The sequence below is a fragment of the Equus asinus genome, chromosome 3, assembly GCF_041296235.1.
Source record: "Equus asinus isolate D_3611 breed Donkey chromosome 3, EquAss-T2T_v2, whole genome shotgun sequence".
Taxonomy (NCBI): Eukaryota; Metazoa; Chordata; class Mammalia; order Perissodactyla; family Equidae; genus Equus; species Equus asinus.
Genome location: NC_091792.1, coordinates 39539943 through 39557852, shown reverse-complemented (window position 1 = coordinate 39557852; position 17910 = coordinate 39539943). Strand labels below are relative to the sequence as shown.

Below are 17910 nucleotides of genomic sequence, written 5' to 3'. Positions count from 1 at the left end.
TGTTTTTATATTTTGTGATATGCTCAGAACCTTAATGAATATAATATTCTCATTTAAATAAACCATTAGATGGAGAAGAGGGGTAGCAACATTATTATAGATCTTCTGGGAATTGCTCTTTATTGACTTTTGGTACAGCTGGGAAGCTGAAGAAGAGGTGCTCTGTAGTTAGCTTTCATTATCAAAAATGCCCACTCTTCTAATCCCAGATAGAATTACCTGTTGACATATTTACTCATTAGCCTTAAGTTCTTGTAAATGAAATTTTTATCTTATATATGGTTTTTAATGGGACTTACTTTTAAATATCATGAAAGTTAACTCTAGCCCTTTTCATGCCGTAGTTGTTGATAAGCATGGGGCCCTTTGTCACAAGCTCTGTTAATAGTCTCAACTTCCTATTGGGAAGTAAAACTCAAATGACAATCCTTATTGAATCATCCATGATATGTAGCTACTAAGTATGGCCTGATGATCTGAAAATAGTATATCCATTTTAGATGTTTATTTTCTTTTTACTTGTTTTTGCATCTAGTTGAAGCCACTGGCCACAGAAAATTAGCATTTCTGATAGAAACTTCTGAGAACATGCACTGTAGAGTTGCTTGATTACATGTGCTTTATCCTAGTACCTCATTTTAGTCTTGGCATTACCCATTTCCCATGCTCTACTCTTCTCCCCCATTAGGATTAAGGCCAATAAATAATATCAAGGACGTCTACACTTCTAGTCTAATAAACTGTGTCTATTGTAGTTTGATGGCATCCATGTGGTGAGTGGATCTCTTGATACATCAATCCGAGTTTGGGATGTGGAGACAGGGAATTGCATTCACACGTTAACAGGACACCAGTCGTTAACAAGTGGAATGGAACTCAAAGACAATATTCTTGTCTCTGGGAATGCAGATTCTACAGTTAAAATCTGGGATATCAAAACAGGACAATGTTTACAAACATTGCAAGGTAGGTATTGGCAACCCACCTTTCGTTGTGTTCATTAAAAATGAAATTGTTAGAGGAGAAATAGGGAGCTTTTGTATCACAAAAGGAATTAACCTCATACAAAATGAAAATGCTTATTTTGGATAAGTTTATGAGCATTTCTACTCTGACTTGACAGAACTAGGCTACCCTTGAGAAAGTGTTTGAAATGGTGTTTCTAATATAAAATTACTTAATCACTTCCTGTACAGTTAACTCTACCTAACCTTAAAGAACAATATGAAGAAAGATCTTGGCCATATCACAGGACTCACTCATTTTATTTTTTTGAGACATCATTTTATTTTGAATTTGTAGTCTAATTTTAAATTAAAGAGCTACCTTACTGAAAAAAATCCAGAATCTGATAGAAAATTGCTTTGGCCTCAACTTAGACCCTTAACCATCTGCTTAACCAGGATGGGAAGGAATAATAGTGCCCACCAACATAGAAAAAGACACGTGTGAAAGCCACTAATATTAAATGAGGCACAACTCTGTTAGCTTCTTACGTTATGATTAGCTTCTTTTTATTGGTCATGGCCCTTAGAAAGTGTTTTTTTCAGTGAGGCTATCTGGTGGGCTGTATTGCAGCTAATTACTCATTGGTTTTGTCTCTTCCTCGGAGTGTTGAAATAGTGTCCACTCAGCTTTTGCCTTCTACTGGTCGGTTCAAAGTGGTAGGGTAGTCGATCTCTTATGCTCGTTTGTCCATCAGCAGAAGCTGGACTATCTATCTACATCATCACCAAGAGAAGCTCTCATTCACACAGCCAGAAAAAATGTGTGCCTGGTAGCTAACCACGCTTGCTGGGACAGAACTCTTGAAAATTAACATTTTGGTTACAAATACCTACCCGATTTTCTTACATCCCCACTGATCCTAAAATACTCAGAACACAGTTTCTAAATATGCAGCATTTTAAGTATTTCATTTATCATATGCTCTAACGTAGAAGTCTGCAAATTACAACGTAACTAACCCTTTGCCATGATTTCCAACCAGTAATTAAGTTCCTCTGGTTTTGCCTAGGTCCCAACAAGCATCAGAGCGCTGTGACCTGTTTACAGTTCAACAAGAACTTTGTAATTACCAGTTCAGATGATGGAACTGTTAAACTATGGGACTTGAAAACGGGTGAATTTATTCGAAACCTAGTCACATTGGAAAGTGGGGGGAGTGGGGGAGTTGTGTGGCGGATCAGAGCCTCAAACACAAAGCTGGTGTGTGCGGTTGGGAGTCGGAATGGGACTGAAGAAACCAAGCTGCTGGTGCTGGACTTTGATGTGGACATGAAGTGAAGAGCAGAAAAGATGAATTTTGTCCAAATGTGTAGACGATATACTCCCTGCCCTTCCCCCTGCAAAAAAAGAAAAAAAAGAAAAAAAGAAAAAAGAAAAGAAAAAAGAAAAAAATCCCTTGTTCTCAGTGGTGCAGGATGTTGGCTTGGGGCAACAGAGTGAAAAGACCTACAGACTAAGAAGGAAAAGAGGAAGAGATGACAAACCGTAACTGACAAGAGAGGCGTCCGCTGTCTCATCACATAAAAGGCTTCACTTTTGACTGAGGGCAGCTTTGCAAAATGAGACTTTCTAAATCAAACCAGGTGCAATTATTTCTTTATTTTCTTCTCCAGTGGTCATTGGACAGTGTTAATGCTGAAACATCGTTACAGATTCCGCTACCCTGTTCTTTTACCACTGAGACCTAGAAAGGAGCTGCAATAACATCAAAACAAGTACTGGTTGACTTTCTAATTAGAGAGCATCTGCAACAAAAAGTCATTTTTTCTGGAGTGGAAAAGCTAAAAAGAAAAATTACTGTGAATTGTTTTTGTACAGTTATCATGAAAAGCTTTTTTTTTTTTTTTTTTGCCAACCATTGCCAATGTCAATCAATCACAGTATTAGCCTCTGTTAATCTATTTACTGTCGCTTCCACATACACTCTTCAGTGCATATGTTGCTCAAAGGTGGCAAGTTGTCCTGGGTTCTGTGAGTCCTGAGATGGATTTAATTCTTGATGCTGGTGCTAGAAGTAGGTCTTCAAATATGGGATTGTTGTCCCACCCCTGTACTGTACTCCCAGTGGCCAAACTTATTTATGCTGCTAAATGAAAGAAAGAAAAAAACAAATTATTTTTTTTTATTTTTTTTCTGCTGTGACGTTTTAGTCCCAGACTGAATTCCAAATTTGCTCTAGTTTGGTTACGGAAAAAAGACTTTTTGCCACTGAAACTTAAACCATCTGTGCCTCTAAGAGGCTGAGAATGGGAGAGTTTCAGATAATAAAGAGTGAAGTTTGCCTGCAAGTAAAGAATTGAGAGTGTGTGCAAAGCTTATTTTCTTTTATCTGGGCAAAAATTAAAACACATTCCTTGGAACAGAGCTATTGCGCCTGTTCTGCGGAGAAACTTTTCTTTTTGAGGGCTGTGGTGAATGGATGAAAGTACATAATAAAACTGACAAAATATTTTAAAAATATATAAAACACAAAATTAAAATAAAGTTGCTGGTCAGTCTTAGTGTTTTACAGTATTTGGGAAAACAACTGTTACAGTTTTATTGCTCTGAGTAACTGACAAAGCAGAAACGACTCAGTTTTTGTAGTAAAGGCGTCACACGCAAACGAACGAGATGAATGAGAGTCGATGGCTGCCTCATTCTCCAAGAGCCACAACTCAAGCTGAACTGTGAAAGTGGTTTAACACTGTATCCTAGGCGATCTTTTTTTCCTCCTCCTGTTTATTTTTTGTTTGTTTTATTTATAGTCTGATTTAAAACAATCAGATTCAAGTTGGTTAATTTTAGTTATGTAACAACCTGACATGATGGAGGAAAACAACCTTTAAAGGGATTGTGTCTATGGTTTGATTCACTTAGAAATTTTATTTTCTTATAACTTAAGTGCAATAAAATGTGTTTTTTCATGTTAGTATGCCTGTTTCTTCCACTGAGGTAATAATACTTCATTATAAATATTTAGGGTTTGTCTCTAGTATTTAAAATAGCAAAGTCTTGGTTTCTTTGCATTCCCTGTAGGGTGACAGCAATCAGTACCTCCAGGCCTGTTTTATACAGCTAAGGTAAGAATAATGTGTCGCAAATGCAAATTTCATTTATCTCCTTAGACTATAAAGGAGGACACTCCATTGTGCTTATCTCTGCATTACACTGGGATGTGTAAATATGGAATCCAGGTCCCTCAGAGAGTAACAGAACTTATGATACCTACAAAGTTCTATAAATAAGTTCTATAAAAAGTTCATTTTTAAAATTTGACCACGTACTGAGAACTCACCAGGAATTGTCTATGCGTTATCTCTGAAGCTCCCAGCATTGTGAGAAGTAGGTACTGTTGTCTCCATTTTATAAGATGAGGGCAAAACTGCGGCCCTGGCTGGTTAGGTGATTTGTCAGAAGTCAGCTAACTAGTAGAGCGCCAAGATTCAAACCCATGCCCTCTGAGAAGAAAGAAACCTAGAATTCTGACAGACTAAAGCAAGGTTTGGGAAAAAATAAGTCATTTTTCTGGTATTTTCAGGCTCTTCTGTTGCTGTTTTATTTGATAAATGTAATATTCTATAATACAAGTGAAAAAGATGAAGTTCAGTAATTCAAATTATATAACCTCTCAAACAGCAAGTTCTCCCTCCCATATATATATATATATCCAATAATCTCAACTATCTGGGCCATAGATAAAAATCTAAATTTAATAAAAATGGATGCTGCTTAGAATGAGCTTCTCACAGTGATGAAGTATGTGTTGTTGACTTAGAGGGCAGCACTTCTTGGGCCTCACCCTCCCAAAGCTGCTCACTCAGAGCCTCTGGGAGCAGACCCCAAGAGGCTGCATTTCAGCTAGCTCACCAGGTGAGTTACAGACGCAGCTCTGACAACCACGGCCTTAGATAGCCTGCGAGTACGTTTGGTTATTTGGTTTATTAGTCCCCAGCACATTACGGGCACAAGCACGTCAGGGAGAAGTGACAGGTTAAAGGCAAAGACAGAAGAACTACATGGTTAAATACAAGGGAGAAACTGTTTTTGGCAGCTAAGTGCGGGGTGAGCGGCCCTGCCTGCCTGAGGGGAAACAGGGCACAGCCCGAGCCACTGCCAGTGTTCACAGTGATGGCTCTGAACCACCAAGAAAGAGTCGTGGTTCTACTTGGTAGCTTTGAGACTACTTGATCTTTCATAATATAAATGTGACTTAACTATAACATGATTGAAGAAAAGCGTCATCTTTAAAAAGAAATGAACATTATAGAATAGAACGAGTTCACAGGTTTTGCAGACATATAGGCCTGAATTCAAATCGCAGTTCTTCTCTGTTACTGTCTAGTTAGGGGACCTTCCTGAAGCTTCTTGACCTCGGGTTGCCTCATCTTCTGGTACGTAGAGCATACCCACCTCCTAAGGTTATCATAAGAACTAGGTGAAATGTTACAAAGCACATGGCACATGATGGCACTTAGGGCTCGATAAACAGCTACTATTAAAACTTTGAGAAACCTGACCCAGATAATTGTAACCTTCTATATTTGGGAACAATTGAATGTGTTTGTGACTCATTCAGGTATGTAATAAAAATAGTATATATATATATATATATATATAAATTTACATTTTTTTTTAAAGCGGAGTCACTTAGATTTCTCATTTGAGTCTTACAGAAACCTTGTGATATAGGCTGGTCTGGAGCACCTAACAGGGATTTTGTATTTACTTAGGTGTTCATTAAATATTATTTTATGAGTAAATGAATAATCTTTTTTATGGTGGATCTGTTCCTGAAAGGGAAAATGTTAACTTCAATCTAAAGGAATTAAAGTATCATTACAAAAGAAAGGTGACGAAGGGAGCCCTGCTTTGTGGCCTCCTCAATGAAGAGATTCACCACTGTAGAGCACTGTGAATTTTTAGTCTTCATAGCAGGATATAGGCAGTCCCCACATTTAGATGTTAGAAGTTCCCGAAGATCAAACATTGCCAGAAACTAAAGCTAAAGTTAGGACACAAAAGTAACCCATAAAAGCCCGTAGCAGGTGCTCAGGAGACACTTGTTGAATCCAGCAAGGGGAGTTTACTCTTTCTTTTTTACTGGAATTGTTTACAATTTTGACACTTTGAAACTCTTACTGAGATTCAATAACCACAGCTATTTCCTTAATTTGCAACAGCTAGTGCATATAACTGGTTAAGTAAATGTTTCAACCTACCTATTTGTTTAATTTCAAAAAGTAATTGACATTTAATTATTTATATTAACTGTTTTTAAGCCATATTCTTTACATCTTTTGAGCAAGTCTGTTATAAAGTCTCCTTTCTTTCTGAATTGATTAGAGCCTACATCAACAGAAAAAAGACCTTGGTGACTTTCTCTTCCCTAAAGCGAAATGGGAGGATCAAAGGCAGCTCCCTGGCGCCCAGGCTGTGCCTGGCTGTCTGCACACTTTCCCCTGATGTACCCCTTGCGCACTGTGAAACCAAGGTACAGAGGTGGGGGAGAGAGGACACCTCCAAGGAGCCTGCCTCACTCCACGCTCACTCCCCTAACTCCTTCCATTCCACATCGAAACCAAAAAGAAGCCGCTGTGCACTGCAGGGCTAGATTCACATTAGGTTGTTCCTGATTTCTTCCCTCAGATACAGCTTTACTCATTTTCCTTCTCTTAGTCATTGCCCACCCCCAATAAAAATCAGTCAGGATTGTAGCATTTATTCCATCAGATTCTTCAGCCAATAAAGAATTCAACCTTGTCGTCCCTTACAGCAATTCCAGGAGAACCTCTTGTTGCGTAGAGCCATTTGTAATTCTACTGATAGTAAAAGTGGTTTAGTGTTGCTGAAGAATAATTTTGAATAAATGCTCCTGACACAGGTTGTTTTAGTGTTCCCTGCCTCACTGCATTTTGAAGATAGATTGTGTGTGCGTGTGTGTATATGCATGTACACACACATACATATACAAGAATATATTGGAACCTGGGAGTAAAGCTCTTGTTCTCAGTGAGTCATAATAGCATCGTTTCCCTGAAGCCTTTCTTGCCTCCATCCGTGTACACAAAGGAATGGGCCATATAAAGGAAAGGTGGTGGTGGCTGGGAAGAGACTTGCTAAGTCTTCATGATAGATCAGTGGCCTCTGTGTCCGAAAGAGGAGGTTGTGTGTGTATTCACACAATGTTCCTGGAGTCCTCTTTTAAGCAACTATATGGTAATTTGAAAAGTTGATGCACATTTTTTTTTTTTTTTGAGGAAGATTAGCCCTGAGCTAACATCTGCTGCCAATCCTCCTCTTTTTGCTCAGGAAGACTGGCCCTGAGCTAATATCCGTGCCCATCTTCCTCTACTTTTTTTATATTTGGGACGCCTACCACAGCATGGCTTGCCAAGCACTGCCATGTCCGCACCCGGGATCCGAACCGGCAAACCCTGGGCTGCCGAAGTGGAACATGCGCACTTAACTGCTGGGACACTCGGCCAGCCCCCACAGTTTTTGATTTTGGCATTTTCTACTGTCCAGGAGATGGATGTTAAGTAAGATCCAAAGTGGCTGCCCCCAGCTCCCTTTTATTGGGAGTGCCTCGTCACTGATTTGAGTTGCAAACCAACAGTGCATGGTGGTGTTCACCAGCCAACATGTTTCATCCATTCGGTTAATATTTGTGATGCCCGAATGAATGAGGTTCTTGCCAACTTCGTCCCTCTGCCACCTTCTCTTTCTAGGTGGAGGAGACCAAAAATATCAAAAGGTAATTTCAGAGGTCCTTCAGGGAAAGGAAAAGTACGGAAAGGTGAACGGACTCAGAATGCACCTTTCCCAAAAGTGTAAAGTATAAATAAATTCTAGATCCAGTTCCTACGAAGACTCATTGCTGAGATGAAAGCCTGGCAACTTCTCAATTTACAATTGGGTTTAAAAATAGCAGAGTTTCTATTTCAGGTGATCTGATGCTCCCCAGGATTCTTAAGGACAAGGAACCACTGAGTGGACATTTTGATGTTTCATTCTTTGCTTTGGAGAATCTATCATGGCAAAACCTGTGAAGGCTGTTTATCTTTGTTCTCTGTTTTGCTTCAACAGTCATGCTCTGCGAAGGAAAAATTATGTTGAAATCACTCTTGCAAATCAAAGGTTCGGGTATAATAGACCACACAAAAAAAATATTAACAATTTACCCTTTTTCTACAAGGTTCATAGATTATAAACAAGACATGAAACCAATACTCACCGTAAGAGGAAGGTTACTCGCAAGACTTTTGAAACTCGTATTGATGAAGCCTATTAAGACGTTACCAAACCCTTACGCCTTACCACATGCAATCAGCCAGTGGAGTCCCCTGTGACCGTGAGCCTTTCCATTTAAGGATGGTCTGTAAAATGAGTTTGAGTAGCTCAGTAAATCCAGCAAGGACACAATAAGTTACAGAGGTTAAGAATAAAACTGCATGCACCTCTGGTAAGGGTCAGATCTGGGTTTTGGGGACCCGAAGCTTATAAACTTAAGAACCCTGTTAAAGAAAAGAAAAACCCGAAAAATTAGATCCGAAAGTGAACATTTAGAATGATAAAGATTATAGCAAATTACTGAAGCCTTGGTAACGCAGATCCCTTTGTTCTGAGGTCTCTTAGTTACTAGAGTTGCTTAATAGAAGTGCTTGATTGTAGCCTGGCTTCTCCTCCCTGCCTGGAGCACTACAGCTCCCAGCAACCCCTAGTTCTCAGAGAGAGCTGCTAACCGAGGGACTCAGGAACTTAGCTTCATCAGTTGCAAGGAAAATCCACCTCTGCCTCTCTCAGCTTCAATCCCCTCATCTGTAAATGGGGTCACGTTATGGGGATTACATGAGACATTGTATGTTCAGCACTTAGCATAGGGCCTGGTATGTGGTAAGTATTCACTAAAGGGTTGTGGTTATAACCAGTAATAGAGTACCTAGCTGCCATTGTGCACTTATTATGTACAGTTATTAAAACTTAGCATGGGTATAGATATTTTTAAATCATTTATTCATTTAATCTCACCTGCCCCATGATGTATTATTATTAGTCCCATTTTACAGATGAGGAAACAGGTAGAGATGTCAAGTAACATGATCAAGGCCACACAGTTAAGAAAAAAATGTTGGAGAAACTGGGATTCAAACTTGGACATTGTGGTTCCAGAGCCCAAGCTCTTAACCACTATATTGCGTATTGATTCACAACTGCTTCGCAAATATGGGAACATGGAGTATGTCGTTGGTGATACCAGAAAATGATGTAGCTCTTAATCCCAACGTGTCAACCTGGGGGCTGACACAAAGCCACAGAAGCCGGCAGGTCCTGGATTTCAACTAGGGAGGCCTCAAGAGCAAGTGTGTAGTAGGTTCATTCCTGGCGTGGTTTGGCTGTGATGAATCCCCTCTCACTTTTTCAAATTGCAGAGTCAAAAGAGAGTGAGCTGCCTAAGAAGAAAGGATTTGTAAGAGATTCACATCGTGATGAGAATAGAGGAAAAGTGGGTAAAGTAGTATATTATTAAATGAAAGGTTGTTTCCAGATCATTCAGGGAAAATATATGCTATTTCTACAAAAGATGGATACTTTAAGTATATAAGACATTTTTTTAAAAAAAATCACCATTGATGTACTTGTATCCCAAGGACAAGCAAACCAATGAGGAACAGCTTTTGCCCTCTATTACAGTCGTGAGGAAAGGAGGGCCGTGTAGAAGTTAGATTGATATATAGTAAATCCTCAGTAAATGTTAGCAGCCATTATTATTATTATTATTATGAATGATAAAGACAGTTTTGTTCAAATTTCATCTCAGCCACTTGTGTGACTCTGGAAGATTTTTTTAATCTTTCTGAACCTCTTTCATCATCTGTAAAAGAGAAAGTAACTGTTGTGAATGTTACATGAGCTAACATGACATGTGGTACAGTGCCTGGCTAGTCATGTACTCAATGAACGGGAGCCACCTTTAGTATTATCACTACCACTAACAACAAAGATACCGGTGACTGTGTTTCAGGCCATCATTTCAAGCTTAATCTGGAAGAGTAGATCTTTCAGACTTCTAGGACACAAGGCCCATACTACCTTCTGAAATGTGCCAGGAACCTAAGAGAACAGTCTCCCCTGTTAGACAGTAGTATTCAATCCAGTTTAAAATAACAAATTTTCTCTCCAAAGACCTACTTAAATAATAGTAGAGAAATTAAAAAGGCATAACCCTAAAAGGAGAACAGGAGAAGAGAATCAAGTAGACAAAAGATTTCAACAACTTTGGATGAAGGAAAGCAGATGCAGAAGTGGTCTCTAGATGAGTAGGTAGAGAACCTGCAATCTAAATTAGGGCCCAGGAAGAGGGGGATACAAATGGGAAGTGAGCTAAGGCCTTTTTTGTGGAAGGCAAGGGCAAGATGTGGGGCTGAGAACTGGGGGCCTGATTGAAAGAGCACGTGGAGTGGTGGAGCGCACCTCCCTTCCTACCTCCTTGCAGCCAGGGGACCACCCTTCTGAACCCCCAACTCCCCCCACACATACTGTTTACAAGAACCATGAAGGGGATATAATCCACACCGAGTCCACAGCCACAGAAGAAGGCAGCAAGGGGCAAGGCTCAGAAATGAAAAGGGGGATTAAATTAGAGTCTGCAATCCTCCCTCACCCTCTCCCAGAATGCCAACAGTCTAGCCTGTAACAGAGGAGCCTTCCCCAGAGACGTGAATAACCCAAGAGAAAAAGTCTCCGTGTACTGACATTGGGCAGAGAGGTGAGGGTTCCTCCACAGAAACTGTTGGCTCCCCATCCAATCAAAGGAGAAACTCCTCACTTAGTGAGCCCCAACCACACACACACAGCTTCCAATCCTGTCTCTTAAATATGAACAGATAGTCAAGAGTCACCAAAGATCTGAGAAAGACATCCAATTTGAAAGACTAAGCCCCAAAATCCATTAAATAAACTGAAAAAGAACTATAATTAGTACCCTCCAAAAGAAAAGATACTGCATATCATAATACAGGAACAAGATGCAATTTTAAAAAGGCTTCATGGAAACTAAAATGTGATAGAAATATAAAAAGAAAAAGAAAAACCTTTAATGGAAAATAAAAATTGAGGAAATCAAAAGTTAAAAGAAGGGATGGAAATTAGTAGAGAAAATATAAAAGACTTAAGAGGATCAGTCTGAGACATCTAACATCTAATTAACAGCAGTCTCAAAAAAGAATAACAGAATAAATTATTCAACACCTAATACAAGAAAAGTTAACGGAAGTGAAGGACAGAAAACCCCTAGATTGAAAGGGCCCACTAGGTGTCCTTTGAACAAATAAAGGGGTAAAAAATCCAAATTATGATTCATCATTATGAAGTTTTGGAATCCCTAGGCTAAACAGAAGCCCCTAAAAACTTGAGAGAAAAATCAGGGTAAAAGAATGAGAATCAGAATTTTAGACTTCTCAATGGCAACATCAGACACTAGAAGACAAAGTCTTCAAAATTCTACGGGCAGATCATTTTCAATTTAGGATTGTACACCCAGCCAAATAATTGATCAAGCAAGAGGGAGAATAAAGACATTTCCAAACATAGAAGGACCCCAAACACGACCTCTCACAGACTCTTCCTTAAGAAGCTTGTGGAAAATGCGGTCCAACAAAAGAGTGAAACAAACCACAAAAGAGGAAAACATGGTATCCAGAAAATCGGGATTTCAACACAGGAGATGGGGGAAGGGAGTTCTAGGATGATAGATGGGCATTTGGACTCAAGAACTACCGGTTGAGGTGTGAGCAGGGTGGGTCTTAGGAGAAAGGCCCCAAGAATACAAAAGAGAATGATAAATCATCTCACTATCATGATAGAGCATTTAGAGAAAAAAGCTCTCAATATTCAGGACATCTGATGATAAACTTTTTTTAAAGTTTCAATATATTAAAAGCTATGCAACAGATAAAAATAAGACAGTTATTAATTCAAAATAGTATGTGAAAAAACACAAGCATAGTGCACTATTTAGCCCTGCAGTAAACCATATTTATGGAGCCATAAAAACGTAAATATTGATTAACGATTTTGCTAAAATGTATACGGGGGAGGGGAGGGAAATGGGGTGGAGGAAAAGAGAGTTAAATCCTCATCTACCATAATTAAAAGTTATTAATGTCTAAAATGAAAAAAACCCTAAGAAATAAGAGGATAAGCATATTATAAAAATAGGGGATACACATCAAAAGAATTAGCTAAAAGAGTTACAAACATTTGCTTTTGTAGTTGGGGGTAAGGAGATGAGTGAGCATTTTGATGCTTTACTTTTTTGCATTACTTTGCTAAAATTATGTATTTTTAAGTAGGCAATTAATATATATATTAAAATATATATATTAAGCAATATGTATTTTAAGCAAAAAAAAAATCAGTACAGCAGATTTCAGAAATAATGACATCTTTACCCATGCCAGTCAGCACCCACCAACAAGGCATTGATCTAGCCATGAGTTCCCTAGTCTTATGACACAACAGGCGTGCTTCTTCTGGAGGAGTTCCACAGCAAAGCACAGGTTAGGATGGGAGCAATGTGGGGGCAGACCACCTAGGTTCTCCTTGCCCCCATTTCTTCATCTGTAAAGGGGGCCCAGTAATAATCCCCCCCTCATTAGGCTGCTGGAGGGCTGAAGAGGTGATGGGCATAATGTTTCCTGGCTCGTGAGTTCTTAATAAAGGTTTTTGCCACCATCCCTCAGTCTCAAGGTAAAAACTAACTTATATTAAGATCTAGAATCCGCAGGATCCAGAGCTTTTGACTTCATGTTCTGCTTTGAGCTTGTGTGGATGCATAAACTGAGTTATAGCCCTGCGTCTCCTAAATCAAGAGGACTAGCCACTTCTGGAGCCCCAAGGATATAACTTCCTCTCCTCTCCCCAACCAGTTTTCCATCATCTCCTTCTAACGAGCATTGGGTTTTACTTCCAAAGCTCGCACCAGGTATCTTAAGCGTTTTCTCTACTTTGAAATACTTCTCAGCAAAATGAAAATGACTGAATTTTTTTTGAGGGAAATGAGCCCTGAGCTAACATCCACCGCCAGTCCTCTTTTTTTTTTAATCTGAGGAAGATTGGCCATGAGCTAACATCTGTGCCCATCTCCCTCTACTGTATGTGTCAGGATGCCTGCCACCACAGGGCTTGACAAGCAGTGCGGAGGTCCGCACTGGGATCCAAGCAGGTGAACCCTGGGCCACCTGAACCCGCAAACTGAATGGCTTCACCGCTGAACCGGCCCCTCTGAACTTTTCGTAGAGTGAAGTTCAGGGTATCTCTTTTGGAAACTATTTTTCCCTTGAAATTCTAGATCAAAATTTCAAAAAGACCAGGGTGAGGCCAGTAGAAGAGTTGAAGCAAGGAGTTGGCAGAACTTCCCCTGGGCCTGTATTAGGTCTAGGTGGAATGCTTAGGACGAGTGCACACTGCTCCTGGTGCCAAAAGGCTTTCCATACCTGGGAAGCGTGCCGTGTGAACGAATCTGGGGCATAGTGGTACCCAGCCTCTCTGTGACAGGCTGTGCTGTCACTGAGTTACTCTCGACGTTCCAAACCTGCCTAAAACAGTCATCAGCATTGCCTGTGAGCTCTTCCTCCGCCCTGGCTGCTCTCTCTAAAGGCTCCAGAGCTGACGGAAGCCTCAGAGGCCCACAGCCTGGGTGGTCTGGGGGAGGGGTGCTGTTGGGTCTTGCTGCTGTCAGCTCGGCTCTCCAGGCTGAGTCCTAAGATCTGAATGACAGACAGACTGTGGCCACCTGATCCTTTTGAATACATCCTAGATTGCCAAAAAGCCCTCAAACCACAGACATTCCACATCTGCACTTGGTGGTTTGTGGCGAGTGGGTCCCGGAGCCACAGGCTATTCATTTGTGTATGTTTCGCTGTGGCTTTCTGCTTGGTCATCTAGACTCCGGCCCAGCGAGATTCCTGAAGGTTTCAAAGCAACCAGAGGGACCATTAGCAAGTTTTTCTTTTCTGAGAGCTATTTAACCATCACATCTCAACTAAAATCAGCTGTTTTTTGAAGTGGGCAGCTTCTTAATTTTCTGAAGTCATCAGTGACTATTCATAAGCTGTATCCTCATCTGAAGTATGTGTGAACAGATCAGGCCTAGTATCACTACCCTCAGTGATTTTTTTTTTTTAAATTTAAGCAGCCATCAGAGGCCCAGGGTCTAATTTAATTAAAAAACCCTGCTTCATAACCAGTGCTCCAATGAAAGAATCTCTTAAGTATTGATTTGCTGCTTCTAGAAATCAGCCTGAGCTCCCACACAGGTGCGCCATGTTGGAAGCATCCACATCTCCTGCATTGGTGGTGACAATTCTCTGAAACTCCCAGGAGAAGGATTCCTGCGCTTCGCTCACCAAAGCCCCCTCCCCTGGCTCCACACTTCCCTCCATCCTCAGGGCCTGAGCCTGCACACAGCCTAGTGTTTCTGCTTATTTCCACTCAGCTAAGGAGTCATCGCAATGGGGAAAATAAATTAGAACTAAATTAGACTGAGATTCGGAGTCCTGGAAGCATGACTGCTGATGAGCATTACTGGTTGTTTTATGTCTCCACTGCCTGGGGGGGGTGGCCTCCCTTGTCAGCAACCAGCAATCTGGCTAATCGGTGCCCAGGACGGAAATCCGGAGGGAGGTCCGAATCTGCTAAGTAAGATCTAGTATCTTCCTTCAAGTCATTCCACCTCCAAGAAAAAAAAACCACTTACCCACAGAATATTCTCAAATTGTGAAAAAGCTCTTACTTCACTCTTTTCCTTTGCTTACCTTGGAGAAATCCAAACTAGAAAACTTCCTATTTAAGATAATCACCAGAGGAGAACAACAGATCAACTTGGGCTAATATCAGTAGCAGGAAGACCAATTAACAAATTCATGAATTGTACTGTTTACACTTCTATTCCTAAGGTTAATTATGCGATCAAGTAATAGCTTTTGACTTGATTACAGGGCCCTTAGGAAATAAAAGTGTGCTTCCCTTTACAAGTATGTTTGCATTTCAGTCCTGCATTGACAGCCCAGGAATGGGGCTCAGCAAATATTGCCTGTACACACAGCTATAATCAAAAGAGAGGGTCTTCATTTAAATAGCTCCAAGATTCAGTGTGTAACAAGCATAATTCATACAAGTGCTAACATCCACCCATACACTTTTCTCTCTCTCTGCTTTGGACTATTTCTATTATCTGTTCTTTCCAGATGTTGTAGACTGGAGAGTGCCAAGTGGCAGGTCTTTTCCCATTATTCCCTATTGGGAAGAACCAGTAAAATTAGCTACTTGGCCTTAAATGTGCAGTAAAAAGAAACATCACCCGCATTTTCAGAGGATACTCTTAGGCTATACCAGCTCCCTGTTAATAATGGCAGCTTACATTTTTTAAGGGATTATCCATGGCAGGCCACCTCCCATGAATTAGTTCATGGAATTTTCACAATAAGCCTATGAAGTGGGTGCCAGCATTATCATCATCTCTCCTTTACAGGTGAGGACACTGGCATAGAGAGATGATGCAAATTGCCCAAGCTCATAACAGCTAGTTAAGTCAGGATTTGAGGCCAGGGAGGCCGGCTCCAGAGGCTACATGCTTAACCATCACGTGCTGTTGCTTCTCCCTTTGGGCCTCGACTTTAATGCTGAGTGTTAGAGGATAGTGGGTTATTTCAATAAAATGGAGAAGCATACCTAGAAGGTATATCGTACCATTTGCAAGTTTTAAGTGAGGTGCAAAATTACCTCTTCAGCCTACAATCGCTTCTGAGTATTGGTTTCTTTGGGGGCTGCTGAAAGAGTGACGAGACACGAGCAGAGATCACTGTCAGGTGATTCCTCTCTTGCCTCTCCAGGAGCTCTGGGCCAGCCCATGTTAGGCACCCAAGGAGTGCCTGCTGAGGTTGGGATCTCCTCATGGCAACGCAGCCATGCCTGGATGGATGCTGACCTTGACTGACCATGTGGATAAATCAAGAGATGGTTTATTGGCTTTGACAAGGATTCACTGCAGAATTCTCTCGATTTAGATCAATGTACCAAATTCATTTCATATCTTCCTTTTCACAAGAGCACCTCCTGAAAAAGGGAAGAAGGATGTACAGCAGTTTGTGTTCAGGCTGCAGAGTCGGACTGAGGTAAATCAAATGCAGGCCCTGCTGTCAGCCAGGGGACCTCAAGCGTGCGAGTCAATCTCCCTGCATCTCAATGGCCCCATCTTGAAAGAGCATCTGTCTGATAGGTTGCAATGAACAGGAAATCAGACAATCCAGGTGAAGGGACTCAAGGTGTGGTCTTGGACCAGCAACAGCCTCCCAGGAGAGCTCCTCAGTAATGCAGAAAATCTTAGTCCATCCCAGACCTGCCCAATCAGAATCTATATTTAGCCCTCCAGGTCACTCACTGAATGGTCCTTCATCTCAAATGCTGAAGCCTGAGAGGTCATAGTAAAGTGAAACCCATGATCACTGAGCTGTAATTTTATAAATTGAGATCATCTGCCATCACAGTAACCACAGCATCCCTCCTCCAGGAGTAAAGTGTTAAAAGGGGGAGACCTTGGAAGGAGCCACAGGGCCCAGGTTGGAACCCCCGCCTCCGTCACCACTGTTGCTCATTTTCTAAATTCTCAGAGATGAGGGGAAAACCTGGAGAAAGTAATGGAGCCTTTGTGAGGCAACTGTTGGGAAACCCAAAGTCAGAAAACCAGGTTTTCTGAAACCAAAGTCAGAAAAACAAACAGCCATAAAATGTGGAGCTTTCACATCAGGCAGTGATGGAAGCTGACAAGTCATGCCTAATACCTAAACCAGGAAAGCCTTTTTAAAAAATTATTATTTTTTCAGCACAACCCAAGTCTCCTGCCAGACCATGGCTTTTAATTTAAGTGTACAGTTACTGTTCAAAAGTGATTCACAAGCCTTTAAAGAGCCACTCTCCTTTAGAAGTCTGTTTAGAATACAGAGGGTTTGAAGATTAGCGTTGAGAGTGAGCGGATTTGACTGCCTAAGTATTCAATTTCCCAGGTACTTAGATATCTCACAGTGAGAACTGATGTTCGTTAAACTGTAAGCAAATTAGAGTTCAAGCCAAAGATATAAAGGAAGACGTAATTAGTGTACGGGAGCCATCCACCATCGTTAGACTTCTCTTAGGTGAGAAGTCTTATACTTCAGAATTAGTTCCTTGCACAAAAGAAAATGATACAACTGCTTCCTGCAGGCTTCCGATGCTGTGTTTTATCGCACTCAATTTACAATGAAATGAAGCAGAAGTCTGCAAGACTGCATTAAAGCTTTAATTTTCCTTTTGGGTTTTACCTCCATTTTATCTTTAGAGGAACGCAGAATGGTTTGATAGATAGAGTATTTTACCAGACAATAAATAAAAAAGCTATTTTTACCAAGTGGACGCTGAATTGCTGCCACGCACAGCAGAAGCTTCCTGGGAGTTCCAGAGGATGGGAGGGCACACCATCCTTCAGCAAAATTGAGTTGTAGAAAAACATAGCTCTCTGTCCCCCTAGTCCAGCCGCCCTGAAGTCACGTGGTTCTCGATGACGTCTGACACACCCTGGGGGCTGCCTTATGGGACCTGCATTCCAGCCAAAACTTTTGGGAAACAGACGAAGGAATTGAACTCCCAGAGGAAGATAAACCTCATCAGATGTATTGGAGCACTGACCCCTCAGCCCCAAGAGGAGCTCTGTGGAGGAATGAAATACTCGGTTTTCCTCACCCCATCCTTTATTTTCATGCAGCTGAACTAGAAATCCTGAGAGACCCATGTTCGAGTCTACAGAACTGTCACATGCCCTGCTCCACACGCTCTCCGGTGATCCCTCCCCAGGCATGGGAGTTGAAAGTGGGGGCAAACTTGGAAAGA

The 17910-nt window shown here is 41.0% G+C and overlaps 1 protein-coding gene across 6 annotated transcripts in view; it reads left to right on the top strand.

Moving 5' to 3' along the window:
* FBXW7 (F-box and WD repeat domain containing 7) overlaps positions 1 to 3919 on the top strand; it is a 219646-nt gene extending 215727 nt beyond the window's left edge. For all 6 annotated transcript variants that reach the window (XR_011501963.1, XM_014868521.3, XM_070504910.1 and 3 more), the window contains 2 exons: positions 756 to 966; positions 2018 to 3919. Coding sequence is in view for 5 of the 6 variants with exons in the window: in XM_014868521.3 (XP_014724007.1) it covers positions 756 to 966; positions 2018 to 2286 (480 nt within the window). In the remaining variant the exon portion in view is untranslated. The remainder of the gene's footprint in view (positions 1 to 755; positions 967 to 2017) is intronic.
* The last annotated feature ends 13991 nt before the right edge of the window (positions 3920 to 17910 follow it).